The sequence below is a fragment of the Pelmatolapia mariae genome, linkage group LG14 (assembly GCF_036321145.2).
Source record: "Pelmatolapia mariae isolate MD_Pm_ZW linkage group LG14, Pm_UMD_F_2, whole genome shotgun sequence".
NCBI classification, from domain to species: domain Eukaryota; kingdom Metazoa; phylum Chordata; class Actinopteri; order Cichliformes; family Cichlidae; genus Pelmatolapia; species Pelmatolapia mariae.
The window spans coordinates 27,076,976-27,099,690 of record NC_086239.1 but is presented as its reverse complement, the minus strand read 5'-3'; the positions used below and the strand labels follow the sequence as shown (position 1 = coordinate 27,099,690).

The 22,715-nt window shown below is 40.0% G+C and overlaps 1 protein-coding gene across 2 annotated transcripts in view; it reads right to left on the bottom strand.

The window, feature by feature from the left end:
* Positions 1 to 22,715, bottom strand: part of igsf9ba (immunoglobulin superfamily, member 9Ba) — a 73,475-nt gene that overhangs the window by 35,971 nt on the left and 14,789 nt on the right. For both annotated transcript variants that reach the window (XM_063493822.1, XM_063493823.1), the window contains exons 2-3: positions 15,464 to 15,661; positions 8,276 to 8,422 (exon numbers count right to left, since the gene is read on the bottom strand). In XM_063493822.1, coding sequence (XP_063349892.1) covers positions 8,276 to 8,422; positions 15,464 to 15,661 — 345 coding nt within the window. The remainder of the gene's footprint in view (positions 1 to 8,275; positions 8,423 to 15,463; positions 15,662 to 22,715) is intronic.

Below are 22,715 nucleotides of genomic sequence, written 5' to 3'. Positions count from 1 at the left end.
GTGGAATCACACCCGGTCCTCAGTAATACTCATGCAGCACCTGTTTAATGTGTTTGGCTACAAAATCAGGCAAAGTATCTCTATGGCTAAGAACAACCTTACTGAGGTAGCATGGCAGCTGACTTATAAGTGCAGTCCTTTTTTTTTTCCTTTTCATTTTGGAGAAGTTTGGAAAACTGTACTGTAGTTTGCAGTGCTGTTGAATTTGTGTTACACTCAGGGATTTCCCTAATAGTACAGAAACTACAGGCTCCAAGATGACACAGAGTCATTGAATCAACACCAAGATGGCTTCAGGCATTCTGCCATTGGGCTTTTCTGCACGGCTGTTGTATTGCAGGCACATGTAGTACAGCTGTCCATTTCAGAGGTTATCTGTTTACAGCTCGTTGGGCAGTAGGATCACAAGTGGACAGCCAGTGGACATTTCCATTGAATACGCAATTGTAGTAATTTGAAACCACTTTACATCCTTAAGAACCTTTAATATTACAAAGAAAACCCCAGCAATGGGCGAGCACTTGGTGACAGTGGGGAGGAAGAACTCCCTATCAACAAGAAGAGACTTCCAGCAGAAGCAGGTGCAGCAATCTGCTGTGAGCAATTCTAAAGTAAAGGGAATGAGAAGAATAGAGAGGATTCAAACAACAAACAGACAAAACTACAAAGCACAGGCTGGACTAGACAAAAGTTAACCCTCCGGAGTCAACAAATGCGCCGGCTCATTTCAACTTCGTCAAAAGTGCGGTTTTGTTTTAATAGTTTACTAGTTATGTACTAGTTTTTAATCCTAACAGTGGAAATGTGGATCTTATTGAGAGTTTGTTGCATGGAAGTCCTACACCAGAAAAACAGATCTGAAGGCAACAAAATAACCATGCTAATGTTGTGGAGACATCTTAGAGGCTTTTTAGATATTTTACGATGTGATAAAGATAATGTTAAACTATGTAAAACAATACATAAAAAATAATAAAATATAAAATATAACTCACATAATATGTGTGTTATATTTTAGATAATCTCAATAGATATTTAGGATTCAGTTAAATATTTTAGTTTGATATTGCAAAGCAGCATTTGCTAGCAGTGGTTGGCGCTGCTCTCCCAAAGTGCGGGATAGGATTAGGGTTAGGGAGAGGGCATAGAAGTGACATTAACCAGTGTCTATCGTGTGTTTTCAATCTCCAGCTGACCCCACGTGACCCCAAGATTTCTGTCCACAGTTATTTTGACTGAACAAGAACTAGCTAAGAAAACGCATCCAAAATGCGTCAAGCAAAGAAGAACATGTGTACGCATGATTCAACTGTTGAAGCTGTCAGGCCAAAGTCATTTGTGACTTTGAGACACAGGACACAAGCCAAAAAACCGACACATTGGTGACATATTTTCCCGTTGTGTTTTCGCTGGGCATCGGGACAAATTAGTGTTTACAGTACAAAAGATACAAGGCCAAATGTGTCCCACGCCACCTCGGCAAGTTGTTTGAGTGAGAATAATGAGTCTCGGCGGTCATTTACACTTGTATTTAGCGCTGTCCACTCATGATCTAATTGTCCAAGACACACTTCAGAAATCTGAAGTAAATAGGGTCTAAGTCAAACAGGCATTCCTCAGATAGGACATGATGTGGCCATGACAGTTTTGAGCAACACATGCACAGTGGGACATGTACCAGGGTTGATAACAAGCTCCCCTGCAGGCTTCCTTCTTTTTGTTTGTTTTTTAATTGAAAACCACTTTGTAACACTGCTGCATTTCCACCTGATGTATCCGAGCTTCGCTAAGAGTCACACGGGAGCTGTTCACCAGCTCCTGCAGGCCAATAAACTGTAGCTTCCTCAGCCAGCTGCTTTCAGTGGTTCAACATAATATTTTGATTATAAATAGTGGCACTGTGTTTAGTTAAATAGGGGGAAAAAGGCACTGCTATACAAGTGGGTCACCGCTTGCCGCTGGGAGTGCTGCCATGCTTAGACTGCACACAAGCACCTGGCATGGAGTAAACAAATTGGCCAATTAGCACATTTAGACATCTGCCTGTCCATTCTGCCCTCTCACTCCCTAACACTCATTACATTATATGATACAGCGGATTAATGGAGATTCTAATAAAATGCATGACTGATTTACGTATCATGCAGTTGATGGGTCGGCGGTTACATTAAACGGATCATGATGCATTATTTTAGTTAAGAGGCAACCCTGTGCCACTGCTTCACTATGAGTTTCTGCATGTATAGTATGATATATGTCACTGATTGTCACTGGTGGCTGCAATATGTATGCAGCCAAGTACGTTTACTCAAGAAAAGCAACCTTAAGCTCATAAACAGCGACATGCTTCGGCTCCAGGACATTTTGTGTTTCTGAAGAGGAGATATCTCCTTTAATTTATAGCAGTATTTCAGAGAGAAATATATAAATATTTATAATAATACAGCTGGTGTTTCCTCTTTCCTACTTCATCAGTCATCTCACAACAAGTCCAATTTATGTTGTGATCTTCTTGACCTGACTGACTTCGTTGGGAACCACTCAACAAAACCAGATATTGGTAAATAGTAGAAAAATGCTGATTGCACTCTAATGCAGCAGCATTAATAGCACAATGCTGCTGCATTACACACCTGGTGAACATTATCTGAATGTTGTATCCTTAAGAAAGAAGAAAAAATCCAGCAAAGACCTGGCACCAGATTTGAGAGGAGAATCTGACTCTTCACTTAATCAATTCACTGTTCACTGAAATCTGATCACATATGGTCTCGGTGGAAGGGTAGCCATCAATAAGCCATTCTTAAGGATGAGAAAAACAGAAGATATTTCTGAGCTACGTCAAGTTACATGAGAACTGTGCTAATAAATCAGTGAGAAAACATGATGATGAATCCAAATTTGAAATTTATGGTTCAACTTGCATAAGTATTTACAGAGATTTTGCAGTCATCTGTAAAACACGGTGGAGACTCTCTCATGGTTTGGATTGCATTTCATCCAGTACTTTCAGCGTTTGATCCACAATGCAATATCATCTGAAAAACATCTGATTGCCTTGGCTTTATTTGTCACCGTGAGAATGATCCCAAACACAATGTCAATGCAGTAAAAGCATGCCGGGATAGAAAAAGACACAGTGGAAGACTGTGCCATGGATTGGCCTCCCCAGAGCCGGGTCTTCAACATTATTGAAGCAGTGCGAGATCATCTTGACAGAGAACGGAACAAAAGGCAGCCAACATCCAAAGAAGAGCTTTGAATGTCCTTCAAGATGCCTGGAGAACTATTCCTGAAGACTACCTAAAGAAAAGGAAATTAGAACTGTACTGTTTTTGCTTTATATACTGCATTACCTATTTTCCTAGCAAAATATAAGGAAATGAGGGATGGCTCAAGATTTTTACATATAGAGTATGGGTGGATATATTTAGCAGGTAATATTTCTGCACTTTTACTCGTGAGACATTTGATTGTAACGTGGAAATTTTACAGCACTGTTACTTTCACTTAAGTGAATCACCTGAGTACTTGTTCCTCCACTGTAAGCGCTGTTATTAATTCTAATCCCAAAGCTTTTCTCAAGGGAATAAGCACCAGCTGACAGGAAATAGGTGGCACACATGGTGGTGCTGGTGACAGCAGCAGGCACTTTGGTCAACCTGGGATTTGTTTCACACCGTCAGGTACAGCTCATCACAGAGGAAGTGTCACAATACTTGGGAAACCTGGGAGTTGCTCTACAAAAAAAGTAAGCTGAGCATTAAATCTGCGCCCTACTTACAGCATCTCCTCATCAATTATATACGTTAAAAGATGTTTGGAGTTCCCAAACTCCCTCTGTTCTTCTCTGTAGGCCACGCAGCACATCAGCAGATGGCCTGGATGCTAAGAAGCAGGGTAAAGGCTGTTCTTTTGAAGGCTTATTTACTCAAGACTGTGTTTGCGTCATTTTATTTCCTTGCTTGTTTTTGGGGTTTTTTGTTTTCCTTTTCTTGTATCTGTTCCTAAGAGAATATGGAGAATTGGAGTACATATTTTCATTGATTTCACATCACGAGTCTCAAAGGTTTAAGTGTAAACTGCTGCAGAGAGAAGAAAGAGGCACTCGGTGACACTTTCCTCCCTCTTCTAATGTCAGCATACTTAAGTTACTCCACAGCGTCTCATGTGTAATTAAGAGGAGAAACAATGGGACTTACTTCCTCTCACTTCTTCACTGCCACAATCCCATCCATCTCTTTTCTTTAGGTGGACTTAGGTTATTTTGTAGATTAGATGATCATACTAACATAAACTCTTAACTTCAAAAACAAATGTGCGTTTATCTCGGTTTGTTGCTTTCCTCCTCAAACTTATAGAAAGAGCTGCGTGAGCACAAAGGTACTTTTATGTCTGTCAGATTTGTTTTTAATTACAGTGAAAAACTGATGTGAGTCATCCACATTTGTCTTTTCTAGGCATATTTTTGGAATACATCATAGCTTTTAGGAAAATTCCTGAACATATTCTAGAAATTTGATATTAACTCTGGAACAGGCTGTGCTGGAAGTTATCCCTACTTACTATACAGTCTAAATTTTATTTGAATGTCTGAATCATTAACTGTAATTCTGAGTAATAAATGGCTGTAAGACTAGTTTCTGTTCATTTAAATTAATACTAAAACGTTTGTGCATTTCCATCACAGTGAGACCTTTGTGACAAAAAACATAATCATTCAAATCATTTTGAAACAACTAACAAATACAGTGAGCCTAAGGATAAAGCTTTCCTGTGCTTCAAGCCAGCGACAATATAGCAGCCTCGGTATGAGCAAAGGATCAGAGCGGTTATGATGAAAACTATGGAGACGAGTGAAAAAGAGAAAAGTCCTGTTGTCAGGTGAATTTACAGATACGCTGGAAAATGATGTGAATACCTGACATTTGTTTGTTATATCAATCTGTTACACCTGCTTGTGTTTGCTAAGGCAAAATATGTCAAGTAAAGCTTCAGCTCATTCTGATTTATACCAGTAGCAGAGCACTTTATTTTCAGTTGCTCCCATAAGAGAAGACCCTGCAATACTTAATGCAATTAATGCAGTTTATGAGAACCTGAGAATAATTTTCTTAATGATGGAAACTTGAATATTTTAAATTGAAGAAAAGTGATTTTTTGATTGTGCATGCTGCCAGTTAGACTTTTTAAAAAGAAATCAGTATTGGCAAAAATTCATATCAGCATCAGCATCCACAGGGCAACAATTACAACCTGTTAGGGTTGGGCAATATGTAAAAATTTTCCAATCGGCAATCGTCAGTCCAACAATCACCGATGGGCAATATATTCGCGCATGCGCAGACTTTTTCATGGGCGGGGCAATGTAATCATGCACGGACTGATTTGCGCGTTTACGACACAGAAGAAGTCCAAACATGGACGAAGTAGTTTAAAAAAGCAAAACAAAAACGCTGTCAGCGTTAACGCGGCTTAAACGCGGTCATCACGATTACAATTTTTAACGCTTTCAACCCATCTGGAGCGCAGAATGAACAAAATTTGGACAAACTGTCGAAATGCGTTGACAGAGACAATTCAGGTTGCAGACAAGGTTCACTAAATAAGTCTTCACCCAAATTGTGTTCAAGGTCAAAATCAAATCTGTCATTTTATATATAATAACCTGCGAATTGTGATGGATTGTGAGCCAGATAAGCTGCTGCATCACTAACATTCTGGTTAATACTAGCACACAGTTATGCAAGAGTCATAATAGAGAAAAACATTTGTTAATTTTAGCTTGTTATTTTTATCAGGGCATCTTATTCACCACACACAGTATTTAATACATGTTGTACGCCCACCTCTAATTTAAATTTGCAAGCTGGGCTCCCGTAAAGTCTGGAGGGTGATTGTTCACCCCAGACTCACCATAGTGGACAGCACAGTGACTGACAAAGACAGATACACATGGGTAATAAATGGAGTTGACATTTGGGACCCAGTTGCATCGACCAAATGGGACCTAAATGCCAGGCCATCACTAACCCAGTGACATGGTGGCAAGGTCTGATTGTGTCTCTTTTTTTTCAAGTTTGAATATGCATGGATAAAATTAAAATCACGTGACAATGATGGGGCAGTTTCTTTTTGCTTTCTTAAAAAGCTTACTGATGCTTGAGGACTATGCTTCTTACAAAGGCAAGAAGAAGACGAGGGAGGGAGAAAACAGAGAGAGAGTAGCCTTAGTGTCTTTTTCGGGCACAAGGCCTTGCCATCTGACACCTGCCACTGAGTGGGCATGAATTCCCTCTCCGCTTGGCAGGAAGTTAAGGCCAGTCACAGGAACTCAAAGAAGCAGTATATGCAAATACTAACGGCCAAAGGAAATGAGTGGCCTTAGTGTCTGTGCCTAGGCCAGACGAAAATGGCACCTGCTTCCTTCACAGACTCCCATTTAGGGGACAACAGTAGCAAAAAGGCTTCATATGAACTCCCCTGTTAGATGTCTAGATGCTGAAACAGCTTTTGATTTTTTCATGAATGTCTGTCGGTTATTTACATAGCAAAACTCCAACTAAATATTTATACCAGTAAAACATGTCCATCTGTGAGCAGAGCTGTGCATGCCCTCTATAGAGAGCAGCATTGCATACATACATGAGGTCATACAAAATGCAGACATATACAATGCCAAATATACATGAGATTCTGGGATATTATTAGTTGTGTTGAAGCCAGAGGAGCTCCGTTTCTGTTGAAAGGCCTGACAGGAGTGGAGAGCAGCACACGAGGGAGGGGAGGGGGGCAGTTGAAAGTGAATATTGATGAAGCAGCTACAGAGATGCAGTATGCCTACACAACAAGACATTCATACGCACACGCCTACAGATGTTCACAAACTCCAAATATCACAAGAGTGAGCAGGTGACGCTCACTATGACCGATTCACCCTATCCGACTTTAACCAGCAAACAGAGATTTCTTTCAGCCGCACACAAGCACGCGAAATGGGATGCTCTCATGTCGGCTTTGAGTTAACGTCCGTTACACGGAGCACGCTTTAGAAAATCATTTGCAATGCCCGATGTACTAACATATGGCAAAACACAAATTCAAAGCAAAGCACCGATAATCACCATTTTTACAAAGTGATTATGCTGTGCACTGGACAGTATAATGATTTTTTTTTTGTACACAGAGAATTTTGCACACAGTGCAGTGTAATCACTATTCAAATATGAGAAAAGCATCTTGTAAAACATATGCATGATCAACTCAAATATGCATGACTTTCACACAGCTCTCAAGCTCGAAGTTCACAGACCAAAAATATACATGTGAATGAGCCTGACAATACTTTGTCTCTAAAGTCTCTCTCTAACAGCACAGAGGATTACAGTTTTCTGAACTTAGAGTCCTGTGACGCTTTAATGCAAGGTTAAACGCTTTCGGTTTCTCTTCCAAAAGTCTGCTTAGGAAACATTCCCTGACACATAAAATCAGTAACCAAAAAGCTAACAAAAGAATTGCAACTGATAGTACTCCACAATCTCGTCTCCTGCACGAGTGTGCAGCGGTTTCTTTATTGCATCTTTGCTGCGCCGTGCATCTGCAGCAAGCATCAACTGTAAAACAGGAGCTTAATGCAAATATCTTTCCGAAAAAGGCTGATACGCACACAGTACAAAGGCATCGCTGTCTCTGGTGCGCCGCAACAATGTGAAGACACACTTCGCACAGGAGTCTCTGCGCCGCTGGGGCATTCCTGAGAAATGCAAAGGTGCAGATTTTTTTTCCGCCTGGTCATCAGTTTGATAGCTCTCAGACTATCACAGACAATCCCTGCCGGAACCGCCTTAAACTAGACACAATCAATCCTCCTCTAACCAGACGCTCATCCCTTTTTTCCCTTGAGGCCTTTTATAAAGGAGCTACAGGAGTGATCTAAAACAGTGCCTGACTCAAATACACTGATAAACTTGAATTTTTCTGTAAATGAAAAATAAGTAAAAGAAGGAGACCTGTGAGCAACTAAAAAAAGGTCCAGTTAGCATAAAAGATTGAATGAAATTTAATATTTAAAGCAAAATAAATAAATAGATTTTTTCTAATAACAATGTACCTTTCCCACATCTTTAATTGAAACGCCAATGATAAATCTACGTGATTATCATTATCATAAAAACACACGGAGCTTAAGCCGATCCTCTTTTCTTTTTCTTTTTTTTTGTCTTCACAGACTCACACTTCCAGGTCAGAAGGTAGGCTGTTTGGCCAGATGACTCACCATTGACTGTGAGGTGCACCCAGCTGCCGTTGTGGAAGGTGTCGTACTGTTGCTCCAGCATCAGGACCCTGCACTCATACCAGCCCTGGTCTTCGGAGCGCACTGGGTCAATCTGCAGGGAGGCCTTCCCATGCAGAGAGGCTCTACCTGCAGACAACAGGGAGGGAAAAAAGCAGAATTAACCACTTCAGTACTTTAAATTTATCTTTAGAGATACCACCATACACACACCCAAGATCCATCATAGCAGCTGGGGGTTAAGTGCTTTATTTTAGGGCAGTGGCTGTAAGAGTGTGAGTTTTATTTCTGCTCTGACAGTAGTCCACAGCTCACAGTTGTATAATGCTTCTAAGCGTGTTCCAGATGTTCAAAAAATAACATATATAAACTAAAGATTCTTATATTTTCCTTTTCCCTGCAAGGGCTCCATAAACTCAAGCCTTTTGATCCGCAAAGTCAGGTATGACAAACTGATTCATTTTTGAGGGCTTTTTCAAAACTGCTTACTCGTATTCAGGCACTACATCAGACTGGAGCCTTTCCAAGGACTAGATGGAAGGAAGGAAAACACTGGCTGCCAGTCTCTTGTAGAGCTAACACAGACAGACAGTCCCAAACACTTACTGTACAGTCATACTTACGGGCAATTTAGAGCCTTCAATCAACCTGACTTCTAAGTCTCTGAACTCTAAGGAAACACACACAGATATAAACAGCACGCAGAGTCGATTTGAGAGCAGAATGGTTTTGATATTATGAGGGAATATGGACATTTTCCGTCTTGTCAGAATGTCAAGCCCATAGCCCGCTTTAAAGAGGAGATGGTTATTTTAGTTTAATGTATGAGCGCAAACAGCTGTAAACAGCTGACCTAGATCCAGCTGAAGATTTCTTCAGTCCTCTTAATACACAATTAAAAGAATACAGCCGTAATTATAATCAGAAGAAAAATTCTGACCAGTAGGCTTTTCCCATATTATGGGACCGATACTGGTTCGCAGGCACTGCAGTGAGTGCAAACAGCAGAGTGTATGTGCTTAAAGTGGCAGAGACACAAAGTGGCAGATTTATTAAGAATGATGCTGGTAAATCAGTTTGTGCGCCAACGTCAGTCACAAAAATCTCTGAGATCCCACAGCTTGCATGCAGTCTTGTCAATACCCTTTCTTTCTAAATAATGACACAAATGATTTTTTTATGCCAAATGTCACTGTATAGCAATCAGACAAACTACTAACAGGATAGGAAGTTTTATTTGTTGCTAATAGGTGTTTGCAGAAGTCTTTCCTCTAAGTTTATTTAAAAAGCCAAACTGCTGTTTCATAGGGTTACAACAGAATCCCTATGAGTGTCCCCAATATATATATATATATATATATATATATATATATATATATATATATAGACATATTCATTCCCAAAATGTAAAACTAGTTCTTTAACTTATTAAGTGTCACAACTTTTACGAGCATCCACATGGGCCGAAGTATTATGATTTATCCTTAAAACTGCCAGTCACACCTTTAGCTGAATTTTAATACAGCGTTTGGTGTCGCTGTGGGAAAAGACCAGCTTTCCATTTCACATAAATGATCTTTCTTACGAAACTTCTCCATCCCCAACTCTTTTTACTTCAAGGCTGAGGATAAATTGGAATTCTAAAAGGAGGAAATCACAAGGGATGAGAGACATTCAGGAAGCCAGGCATGGTGAAATCTTCAGCTGCTAAGCTGTCTGTCTTCAAGCCTCCAGCCCGCTGCTCACATGGCTGCATCTGACAGCCCGACAGACTAAAACATTCGGATCTCCTCTGTCTGACGAGTGTTTGGAAATGGAGCATTTTTCCCAACTTTGATGTGTAGATGTTCTGTAAGCACTGTTTCCTCTTACTTCAGACTAAGTGTCAGGCAAATCTGTCGACGCTGAGGGCGGGCTGAATTGCTCTACCAGTACAAAAATGCAATAGATAGATACCCAACCCTGGGATTGCTGCCGTGGCTGGGGTAGAAAACTGACGTTTTTTTTGTTAGTGGAAAATCAATACAGCACAGAGGAAGCGAGAGAAGCGCGGACTGCAGTCTTGCAGTAAAAAGGTAGCTCGTCTTTAAAAAGTCAGGGCTATTTTTGCCTGGGCATTGAAGTGCTGAGTGGGGTGGGTGGTGGCATGAAGGGTAGGGATCAGTCTCAGCTTCTATTTGTCAAGGAGTGAGAGGGTGCTGCTGTAAACAGAGTTAACAGCACTGTATCCACGTCAGGATGGGCCTCCTGGGTATACACCACTTACACAGTACAGGGTTCTGTCTGCTGTGAAAACAGAGGGGCCAACACCTTGTTCAGATCACATCACAGGCTATGTCAGATAGGAACGCTTTGAAAAGTAAATACTGAAGATCCAAAGTGACAAAGTTGGCAAACACATTGAGAAAAGACACATTTTAAGTCAGCTGAGTTTCACATGTGAGTAAAAAGAATATGGCTAAAGGAAAGCGTTGTTGTAGTAAGAGTACAAAAAAATTTGAATTCAGTCTTTCCCTATTATAGAGTGAAACAACACATCGTGGTTAATTCAGTAATCTAAAGCCTGGTGCACACTGCTTTTGGGTTTGTCGCTGATGATTGGTCACCAGCAAACATCCCCGTGGTTTGCTAGTAGACTGGTTGTCTAGGTAGCGCTCTTATGTATTTACTACCCAGTCAGTCATTTGTCAGTCCTGCACTCTTATTGGTGGTCAGTTTAAAAAATTTAATTCAGGGCTCCCTATTTCACATTGCCTGCAGTTATTTCATCCATCATTGCTTGAAGTCACTGAATATCATTGACTTTACATGAGCTCTCACTGCTAGGCGCTCGTCGTGCATTCCTTTGAAGCTGATAGTTGGTTACTTGAGAATATTTCAGTCACCGGTTGAGAAAAGATTATCTCAAGTTACGCACACTTTCTGTCACCAGCGGTTATTTTATTGTATATTGCATTAATTTTTCACACAACATCTTTGTTCCCATTTGCATTTGAACATGCAAACAATGGCACACATAAATCCAGAGCACCAAAGCACCAACTTCATCAAAATCATAAAAAAACATATTGGGACCTTCTGATCTTCATGTTTTACCTGCTTTAAATCTGCCTTTTTATTGCACTTTTGCAAAACTTTGGAAAACAAAGTGTTTTAGCTAGTATAGTTTTTAATTCCCCGAATCAGCTTAATTAGAAACCTTTTTTTTTGTAGATTGTTGTGTTTGCTTCTTCCCAAAACAAACCCAATACCAACAGTCAGATTGTTGAGGGTCGAGCCAGAGTCCATGTTGTACCTTATGACTATTCCTCTTCCATTGATAGTTTTCATTTTGTGAACAGTGCTGGGCTTGGAAGCAAGGGAGGCCGCCTGGTTTAGTTTCATGCTAAAGCTACCACACAGTCCAGACTTGAAGGTACATCGCCTTGAAGCTGGAGAACGTTCTATGCTCTGGTTGCCTCGGTAACCCACTAAAATATTTACTACAAGTTCAAACGTCAATTAACAGTGCTGCCGTGCTTTTATTGGATGTTGCTTCAGTCGCTCACCAGGAAGCTGAGATAAATGTATCTTGGGTCACGCCCACTTCAAATCACCAGCGGTTATTTTGCTCGCGGCTGCTTGAAGTCGCCAAATGTCATTCATTTTCTGTGATCTCAGGTCGCCACATCACTTGCAGTGTGGACGCAGGGTTTCTCTTCAGATCAAGCACACCTTGCTGCTTTTTAACGTGAATGTGTGAATATTTTACTATAATTGCTTTACCACATTAAAACCAGCGTATTGCATGGCTGTCAGAAATTCCGATTTTGCTACATTTTTTGAATTATGTCATGCTAAAATGTCCACTATTGATGCAATACTACTAACAGGCTGCTCGTAACTCAGCCCTGAACAAGCAAAACCAAACTCTCTAAACAACTCCTCTTATTTTTAATATTAAGAAAAATGCAACACATTGCATCATCTCTGCATCCATCTGCAGATAACTGATTATTACATATCCGTATTATCCACATGCAAGCTGGGGCTAAACATGGTGGCAAAAGAGATATGATTCAGTTTTCCAACAGCTTGTCCCAAAGCGGCAGGATCTGACACTAAAATTTCACAAGCTGCACATCTGAATTATTGATTGCGTCTTTGCTACAGCAGGCACAAAAATAGATGTTTTTTAATGTTATAATTTCCATATAGCTGCAGGACAAACTGGCAAACAAAATGATCCGGGATTGCAGAGAGATCTGTATAATTTTGCATTTTGCATTGAGTTAAAGAGGCAAAAAAAACACACACACAGCTGCAATGAAAACATCTTGTCTTAGATTTGAATGACACATTGAAATGATTGTGCTATAGGTCTCTTAACAGTCTTTAAGACCGGATAATTAACAAGACTGATAGGCCTAGACAAACCGATGCATTGAACCCGAATGGATTCCTGGAATCAAAAGTGCAATCATCAGAGTGAAAATATGCGTGCAAGTAAGTACAGTATTCATGGATAATCTTCTCTGTTTTGGTAGCAGCTGTGTGATGGAATAATCACACATTTACTCTATTCATCAACTTTATTCATACTGAGTGATAACGATTCATGGGAATAGCCCAGATGAGCTCTGAGACCGCACGGGCCCATTAAGCGCCCAAAGGAGCATCTCATAAACTGCAGTCCAGTGTCATTATTACGCTGTCACCATGCACATGCAATCCCCAGGAACACTTTAATCTATGTAATGAGACTGGCTATATTCAAGTTGCATCTGTTCACTGGTAATTCCTCAACAGTGGACCTAATGCCACATGGCGAAGGCCCACTAGCAGAGTCCAAGTGAGCTCAGTGAAGTGTAGAAAAGTGCTGTTTGTTCGCACAAAAAGCTGTTAGTCACGAGCCTAAACAGTGAAACACTTCAGCAGCTGCAACGTCTACTGTAGCCACTGCATAATAAAAAGGGGCGATCCCAAGACAGTGAGTCACTGCCATTAGGCTTCTTTGCCGTGAAGATCCTGCATTAAAAGCCCACCGGGAAGAATTCCAGTGATTGCTGTATTATTCACATGCTTTACATGATTCATATAAATAAAAGCAGAAAACTCTTTCACGTCCACATTTAGGACACTCAAGCTGAGGAGGTAAATCCTCGGCTTCTTCGGGAAGTCACGTCTTCATTTATTTCACAGCCTATTACCAGGTCAGCCAGAAGCTTTGTACTTATAAAGAGGTGAGAAAAGGGAAGGGCTAAATCTGACCTCGTTCTGACAACTCACCATCTTATCACAGCCGCTGAGGCAACATCAGAAGAACCAATTTCCTGCTGTAAGGACTCAGCACAGAGCCTGCTGCAGACATACTGTCTTGACTTGTGTTACGCTGTGATGAATGTGAGGTAAACACATTTTGTACCCTAACCTTAAAGCAGCTATAATCAATAATTTTATATTAACAGCGGATCAAATGTAAAAGGGGTCGCCCGACTCTGCGGTTCAATTTCGACTCTGCGGAGCTCTGCGGCATCGTAGTTTTAATTTTACAGCGCACGGCTTTATTGTTTTCGTTCACTCTCACCCCTTTAGGACATCACTTTGGCCGCAACTGTCGGCTGAGTTTAGAAAAATCCCAGTGTTAAGTACTGTGCCGGCACCAGACAGCAGACAGACACGGTTAAGACATAGGTAGTGATCATAGAAATGCATTTAACAGCCAGGTTAAAAACAGAATGATGCTCATGTTGCTCCCCATCTGCACATCTGCTTAAATAAAAACAGACTTGCAATAAATCCCCCATTAAAAGGATGCAGCTTCACACATTAGGCACATTCATCTAAATCATTCTAAACTGAAGTTACGTCTCTATAAAAGCAAAGATTGTTAGGGTTTACTAACATGAGTTTACTTTTCTGTTTCTACATGTATATGTGGGGGCTTTTTTAATATACTTTACTGACTCTGTACTTTATGTGCTCTGTATATTTTATGAGTGTGTGGGAAGGCATACATGTTCAATGCACTATTCAATTATTGTGAATGGTTTTTTCTGCTTTTCCTGCACAGCTCTGAACACCCAGTCGTTCTCGAGCCACATAAAAGCCTCGGTGCACGATGAGCCACTCGCCTGATGCTCAAACAGCTGAAGTACGATTCTGAGGGGAAAACACTGTGGATCAAGCTGAAATTGCAGGTCAATCTTCTCAATGAAATACGACTGAGAGGTACACATGTACACAGCACATTTGCACTACAATCTGTTTGAAACCGGCTGTCAGAAATGGTCCCGCTCTCAGCCAAAAGCTCATAATAAGGTCTGCAGCAGTGCAGGAAAATCTATATCCTGCGCAATCATAGAAATGTTTACCGAATGATTATAGTTATGCAGGACCCTTGGAGCTAAACATTGCAATGTTTCTGTACTAATATATCATTACTATAGCCATGAGCCACAAGATCGGGGGCTGACTTGACAGGTTGATCGAAGACGTCTTTACCGAAACAAGGTGAAACAACTAAAACGAGGAAAAAATGAGATGTTTTGTTATCTTTTTTTGTCTTTATGGAATTACTGTGGCGTGTGGGGAAAGATTTATTTCAATACAGAATTAAAGGAGAAGAAATAAGCAGAATCCACCTATCAACAACTCTAAAGTTCATTAATGACCATCTGAGATGGGACAGTTGGGTTTATATGAGCAAAAACCTGAGGTTCAAGATAGATACATCACAATCAAGTGTGGATTATATCTAGATGTCAATGAAAAGAGTCTTAGAGGTGCTAGTAGGTAAATATATCTTAACCCTATATGCAGCTTTAACTATGATTTTGCCACCATTCACTGTTTGGTATGCACTCGAATTCAGTTCATATTACATACAGATAAACATGAGTGCTCGTCCCTCGGGGTGTTCTTCAATTTGGCCGCTGTATGTAGCGTGAAATTATGTTGTCGACGTTGTTTCTGCTGCAGTGTCAACAATAAAAAGTCTCAGATTCAGCGTGCTTGGCAGTTGATAAGATTTTGATCCTCACTTATCCCAGGAGGCATCCAAGTCCACATTAATTCAGAGGTTTTAGACTAAATCCATCATGGATAAAACTTATTACTCACAATGTTTCTGTATTTGTCTGTTATCTGTAGCTGCATTACTTTACTTAGCCAGACCTACAGTTGTCTTACCAGTGTATTCTGGATCCACATGAGGAGGGTAGAAGCGGAAGTTGATGAAGAAGGGAATAGACACTCCAAACCTGAACCATTCCACCACATAGGGGGGCTGCTGGCCGTCCAGGGGAGGGGACACGTCACACCCCAGGATCACGCTCTCTCCAGCGCGCGCTGTCACAAACCGGGGCTCCTCTCTCACTCCGTGGGCACCTGGAAGGAGAGGGAAGACGTTTTGTGGGCAAACACGTCATTTTCATGTTCATCGCAGCACAGCTGGTGCGCGACATGCAGGAGAACAAGGTGCAGGAAAATCTTCATGCACTGAAATCCTGCAGACTAAGCAGGAAAATCCCATTTCATTCAAGACTAATTTACAAACAATAATTGGGGTAGCACTTCAACGCGATCGACTAAACTAATGGATTAAAAGTACATTTTATTCAAAGAGCGCTGTACTGTACAGTGAGGTGGTAGTGCACTGGTGACCATGCACAACCCTTTTTCATCAGCTCCCCTCATCCTATCGGCCTATCGTCATCTGTCACCTGCATCTGTTGGTTGAGTGTTTTGCGGCTGTGCCATACTGTACAATAAATGAGCTGCCAAGGGGTTCCATTGATCATAGCTGGCTGTTGCTCAGATGAGCTTTACTATGAGCACCACCAGGCTTGGCGTTTAGCCATGAATGTCCAGGCACGCTGCCGAGCGTTGACCTATCAGATGACTCAAAGGTCGGCATACCTGCCTCAGCAGAACGCTCACTCTGGGAATGGATTTTCTCCAGCTGCCACCCCCGCCTTTCATTGAGCTGGCTGTATCTCCACCGTCAGAGCAAGCATGACCACCCGCCCTCACCCAGGGGGAAAATCGCTTCAGGGATCAAGAGACATGCTGACGTTTCACTCCAGAGAAACACCAGCTGAATAACTTAACACTTTCATTAGCAGTAACGTTTGCATTATCAGGGATCATTTTTACTGAAGAACAAATATGTGACGACTTGGAGGTATTTTGCGCCGGGCGGGAGTGGGTGGCCATGCGTGTATGTTATGATGTTGGACCACCTTGTCACAATTGAAAATATGAACACATACCTTTTCACCTGTGCATTTTTTTTTTTAAAAAGCCAAATCTCTTCGCCCAGTTCCTCTATCAAAAATTTTTTTTTTAAATGAAGCTTTAACTCCACCCCTACAGGCCATATGCACCACTTAGTGATTGTGTTTACCAGCTTAATCTGCATTATCCTTTGACAGAGTTAATCCACTTTATTCGTTTCAGCCGGCACAGATTCTAGGCTGAAACAGAGCAGATTTAATCAAATTACACTTTTTAAAGTGGAGATATGGTCTGCCAGTTACAGCCTTCAGTGCTGGAATCTGCTTTGCTACTGTGCCTCTTTAGTCACAAGGAAAAGCAGGCATACTGTGCAACACTAAGCTCTAATGAGCAGCATAAACCAATTGAAACAAGTGTGCATGACTGCCTATAACCATTCAAACATGGCCTATAACCTAAAACTGGGGTGATGCAATTTTTACAAGCCTATAAAAGAAGTTATATAGGAAAGAAATAGCATAAACACACCACTTTGTACCATCTAGATCATGTCAGTAATAAAACATTATTCATTAAAATAAGTAAACTGTAGCATGTCAAAATGGACAAAGATTGCTAAGACTGAACACTGAAGGGAGCTAATGGTTGAAAAGTGCTTCTGTGGGCATAAAACCACCCTGCAAAGTGATACAAGCCTTTTAATGAGCTTCTGTAGAAACCTGTCCAGTCCATATCAGTGCAACAAAATCAGAAATCTGCTATACTAATCCTTTCAGGCTCGCCAAAAGTCTGGAATTCACACCTGAACACGCTCCATTGCAGGCTCATTTATAACACTTTCACAACGATTATAATAACCCCCTCAACGCCCATCAGGTGATTGTGCTGGGGCATATCACACAACATTCAGTTGTTAAATTCTATTTAAAAAAGGATGAAAGAGTAATTCTAGATCAGTGAATCCCAGAGTGCCTTAAAGCTCTCGGGTCAAAAAATGTAGAAAATAGACATACTGGCATTCTTGAAAACTGTTTGTCACCAAAACACTAAGAGCTGGACTGGTCCAGAAAATGCAGCCAAATACACTTTTTTAACCATATTTCTTGTACTGCTATAATTATTGTAGGGTGAATTATGATCATTATTTTCAGATCCATTTTTTTTTCTTGGACTCTACTAGAGCAGCTTGGCGTGATTCACAGTTTAAAATAATTTAACACATAAAACATTGTCTGAAAGAAGCTGCTTTAGCTACCTGATTGGCTGCCCCTCACGAGCAGAAGACTTTAAAAATAGATTGGCGGGGCTTTCTATACTCACAGCCAGAGCTGTGTGCCTTAGACAGCCGTACGAAACAAGTGGCCTCTCTATGGCATCATACAAACTCGAGAGCAGAATTAAATTGTGTGTGTCCACAGGTTGACCTTTTGGGATTAGTTGCACATACACTGACTTGATAAATGTTTAATCCTGCACACACCATTGGAACAGTAAAGGTCCCTATAATCCATGTTAGTAGATGGATTGCGTTACCTCCAAACAAAGACAGGCTAGTAGTTTCCTTGTGTTCCCAATCTAAACGGGTTAGTGACAATAGTGGCTGGACTACCAGAAGGACACTAACTTATCCATGAGGTCAAAAAAAAAAGCGCAGAACAACATCTGAAGAACTTCAGTCCTCACTTGCCTTAGCTAAGGTCTGTGTTCATGACTCAATAGTAAGAAAGAAACTCTGCAAGTTCCAAGACAAAACCACTACTGATCAAAAAAACCACAAAGGCTTATTTAACATTTACCAGAAAACATCTTGATTTGATTTGATTTTCTCAAGACTCTGGGTAAAATATTCTGTGAACTGATTAGACAAAGGTTTAACTTTTTGGAAAGTTTGAGCCTCCTTACATAAAACTAATACAATACCAACAGTCAAACATGATGGTGGTAGTGTGTTGGTCTGAGATGGCTTTGGTGTTTCAGGACCTGTATGACTTGATATAGTTTTGAAGGAATCATGAATTCTACTCTTAAACAGAAAATCGTGAAGGAGAAGATCTGACCATCTTTTTGTGCCCTAAATTTCAGGTGGACCCTTGTTACGCAGAAGAACTGAAACACATCAGCAAGTCCAAAACTAAATTAAGCTTTCAGAGCGGCCTAATCAAAGCACAGACTTTGATGCTTTGGCATGCCCTTAAACAGGCCGTCCATGCTTGAAAACCCCTTAATATAGCTGAATTTTGCAGAGAGGAATGGGCCAAAATTCCTCTAGTGATGTTAAAGACTCATGCCAGTTATGAGAAATGCTTGACTGCAATTCTTACTGCCAAGAGTGGCACAACCAGTTATTAGTGGGAAATTACTTTTTCATAAAAGGCTAGGCAGGTTTGGATAACTTTTTTCCCTTAATCAATGTAATTGTTGTCTAAAAACTGCATTTTGTATTTACTCAGGTTATCTTTGTCTAATAGTAAATTTTCTTGGACGATGACGAACGATAAAAGTGTAACAAACTTAGCCAAAGACTTAACTTTGGGTGATCATAAAAGAACATTTTGCTATCTTTTATGGGGGGGTGAACGCAGTGAGTGTTTCGGGTGTAGAACAGTGTCCAGCATTTGTACTTCGAGGCTTTCAGAGGAAAAAAAACACAAGTTCCTATCCATAATGAAGCACAGTGGATACATTGTTTGGTTTGAGTAAGTAGAGTCACTTGACATAAAGCACACGCTCAAACCCGGTGGAACAGCAGTGCATGCTGCTGAAATCCATTGTTTTCTCTGCAGACAGTTGAGGTTGCAGGAGTTTAGAGGCTCAGATTTCTAGCTCACATTATTTTTGGATCTATGTGGCAGAGAGAGCATGCCTTGGACACAGAATAGGCTTTCAGGGCTTGAGATAATATATGGCAGGGCCAATAATTCTCAAGTTCTTTTATGAGATCCTCATGAGGGAACAATCAGCACAGGCTTGGTCACCACTTTCATTTCCTTAATGGAGACACAGCGACCCGATAGGGTTTATAGGGGCTTATTCAGGGGGAAATATTTATGCGCTCAACAACTCATAAATGTGATACAAGGGTCCATGCTTAAGATCTTTCAAATAAAGAGTGCTGTAGATATAAAGGAATCAATGCAGTTAGGATGGTTGCAACTAGTGATTGCTTTGGCATTGTAAATGTCAGCTGAACCCAAGTTGCACAGTGAAACTATTCAAAGACACAGAGGTAGAAATCTGTTGAGTAAGATCTGCATAAATCAGACACCTAATAAATCCTGCAGACTATTATGTTTTACGTTTCTGTCCTCAGCCTGAAGTGGATTTACGGCTAAGATCATGAATTTCTGAAGGGTAACAATTCAGTTACCTGTCAAGCTACATCTTCTATACGGGCAGTAGTTCAGGAACAAAAGCAAAATACAGAGGGAGTAAGTCGTCTCTTGTGTTTGGCACACAAAGGAATAAAAGGGTAGTGAGCTAGTCAGAGTATAAACTAAATACTAGTTTTGACTTTGACTTTTCTATATCCTCAAATCATTTTGTCAATGAATGATTTGGGTAACAAAATGTTAGAAGATATCGAAATATGCCCATTTGTACATGTCCAACATTTTACTTTTTTTGTTCCAAAACTGCAAACCAACAGCAACAAAATCCAGTTGACTGAATCAACCTCTTTATGCCTTTTAACCCCTTAAAGATACAATTAACCCTAAAATCAAACACAAGTTCGTCCTCTGGCCAGTAGTTCAACAAAAAAAAATTATTTATTTATTTTTCCAAATTTCACTTGCCAAAAATAGACAACATGCAGGTAGCTAACAATATAGCTTAGCTAAACAGGTATGCCAATAATGTTGACTTTTTTTTTTCATTTTCATTTTATAAAAGCCTCTCATTACTGGTAAATGCAAACATTTCCTTATGCAGAGGGGGGCAGTCCAATGGTTCTAATGTGTTGTAAAGGAAATAGCTCTTATATGAAAATGTTCATAACGAGGTTTGAGGATTTTCAATACATCCTTACTGGGAAAAGACACTGTCACTATATTTTTGGTATTTTACAACTGTATCTATTGCACTTTTAACACCACAAAGTGAGTGCCATAATGAATTATAATAATCCAAAATTATGAATAGTGACCCAAAAATGTGATTTATGGATAGCAAAAAATACATTTTCAGTGCTGGAAACAAGCTTCGATATGATTCCACAAAAGTGAATTTAATCAGGTGGTAAAAGCACAAAGTCTATTTGATATAATTTATAGGTATACGCTTTACATTTTTTTTACAATTGGAAAATATAAACACTCACATATAGCAATGTAATAAACACCATAAATCAATAAAATAGCAGCTGTTGGTCAACCAGACCAGCACGTGAATCATCACGACAGAACAGCAGTGGCACGCAGGGTCAAATCTGCCACAGATTTCAACTCAAAGCGTTTTTCAAATGGCAGTGGGTTAAAATGGCTCCTCACACAAAAAGAACACTACAGTGTAGTTTCAGTAATGGTCCCAGATTTGTAACGCAAATAGCCTCTCAAGGCAATTTTGGGCAATAATCAGGCAGAGAGGAGCTGCGAAAATGTTTTGATAGTAATAAGGCCCAATAACACAAAATATGAAAATAAAGGGAGTTCAGTGAGAGACAATTTTTGATTAACTCTGCTCAGATTTCTGATCTAGGCTGCCTAAACCTTGTTTTTGAAACTGGAGCAATATTTCAGGCAGTAAAACTAAAATCTAATACTTACCTCGTGTTTGGATTTGATTCAGCACATGAGCGAGGATAACCATTGCTCACTGCAGTTAGAGATTTTGTAAGGGATACATCAAACGTTAAAATGCTGTGTGGGTGGGTGCATGTGTGCGTGCTTCTCAGTGATGGGGAGCTGAATGGCGCTTTATGCTGGACAGAGCTCCTGATGTGGAGGATGTAATGGAATATAGACTGGACAGAGGCTGGAGAGAGAATCTCAAGGACATGCAGCCACTGGGCTGGAGGGGCCACTGACAGGGCGGTAATTGAATGCCAGCCTGCATGTGCTGAAGGTCACATCAGCAAATAGCCTGAGTCTGTGTGTGCCTATACATGTCTGTGTGACTGCGCTAATCTGGGCCTGCACAATTAAAACATGCAGCACCTAAACTACAACAGAATACAAACTATTCCACTCAAGGAAAGATGCAGCAGAAAGTTTAAAAAAAAAACTTATTTTTTTTTAAAGAATTAACAAAAATACTTTAAAACTTCAATGGATTATAATTTGTGTCAGTATAATAATGAGTAACATAAACTACATTTAAGTTGCTTATTTAAAACCTTCTTATTTGAGAGGAATTTCAAAAATGCACAGATAAACAGAGTGTAGGTGTATGGGTTGTGTATAGAAAAGCCTATAATCTGATGTGTAAAAGAGGATTTAATCAGACTTTGTTAATTGAGTATCAAAGGTCAGATATAGTATATGGATTAAGGCCTTTATCTCAGAAGAATAACACAAGTCAGAATATGAAATAACTATTTAGGAAATATTTGCTGAAAATAAAACACTACTATATATTGTAAATAATAATGTAAAAAATATATATCATAAAATAATGACATTGATGGAAACAAAGAATGGATTACAGAGGAATGTGCAACATGGGAACAAATTATTTGGAAATTATTATAAGAAACAGGAAACTTTGGTCCAAAAAGATGATACTGTATTAGCAAAGAAAAAGCAAGGCGTGTATTTGTAGTTATCATGCTATATTTATCTATATAGTTGCCTACACTACAATTATAACTATAGCAGTGCATATAAGAGTATAATTATATTAGAAGCTTTCATTGTCCCAAAGTCTAATTTAAAAAGTAAGGAAGAGCACCGGTGAGTCACTAACATTTTATGACTGGTAGCAATGCACTGAATTAAGGATCCAAAACTCTTAATGCAATAAACTTATACGACCGAGCTCATCACTACATTTTTATAAAGAACACACATGCAGTATTAGCTCAACAGTCATAATTTCATGGGTACTGACACATGTTTTGGTATCAAAAGGGAAGGCGAAAGGAAAAATGGATGATGGGGTGGGGGATTCGGGGTAATCACTGATTTGAAAGTTAGCTTTAGCAGAACACAGATCAAGGGTTAAAACAGGGATGGAAGGAAGTGTAGTAAAAACGAAAAACAAAACAGAA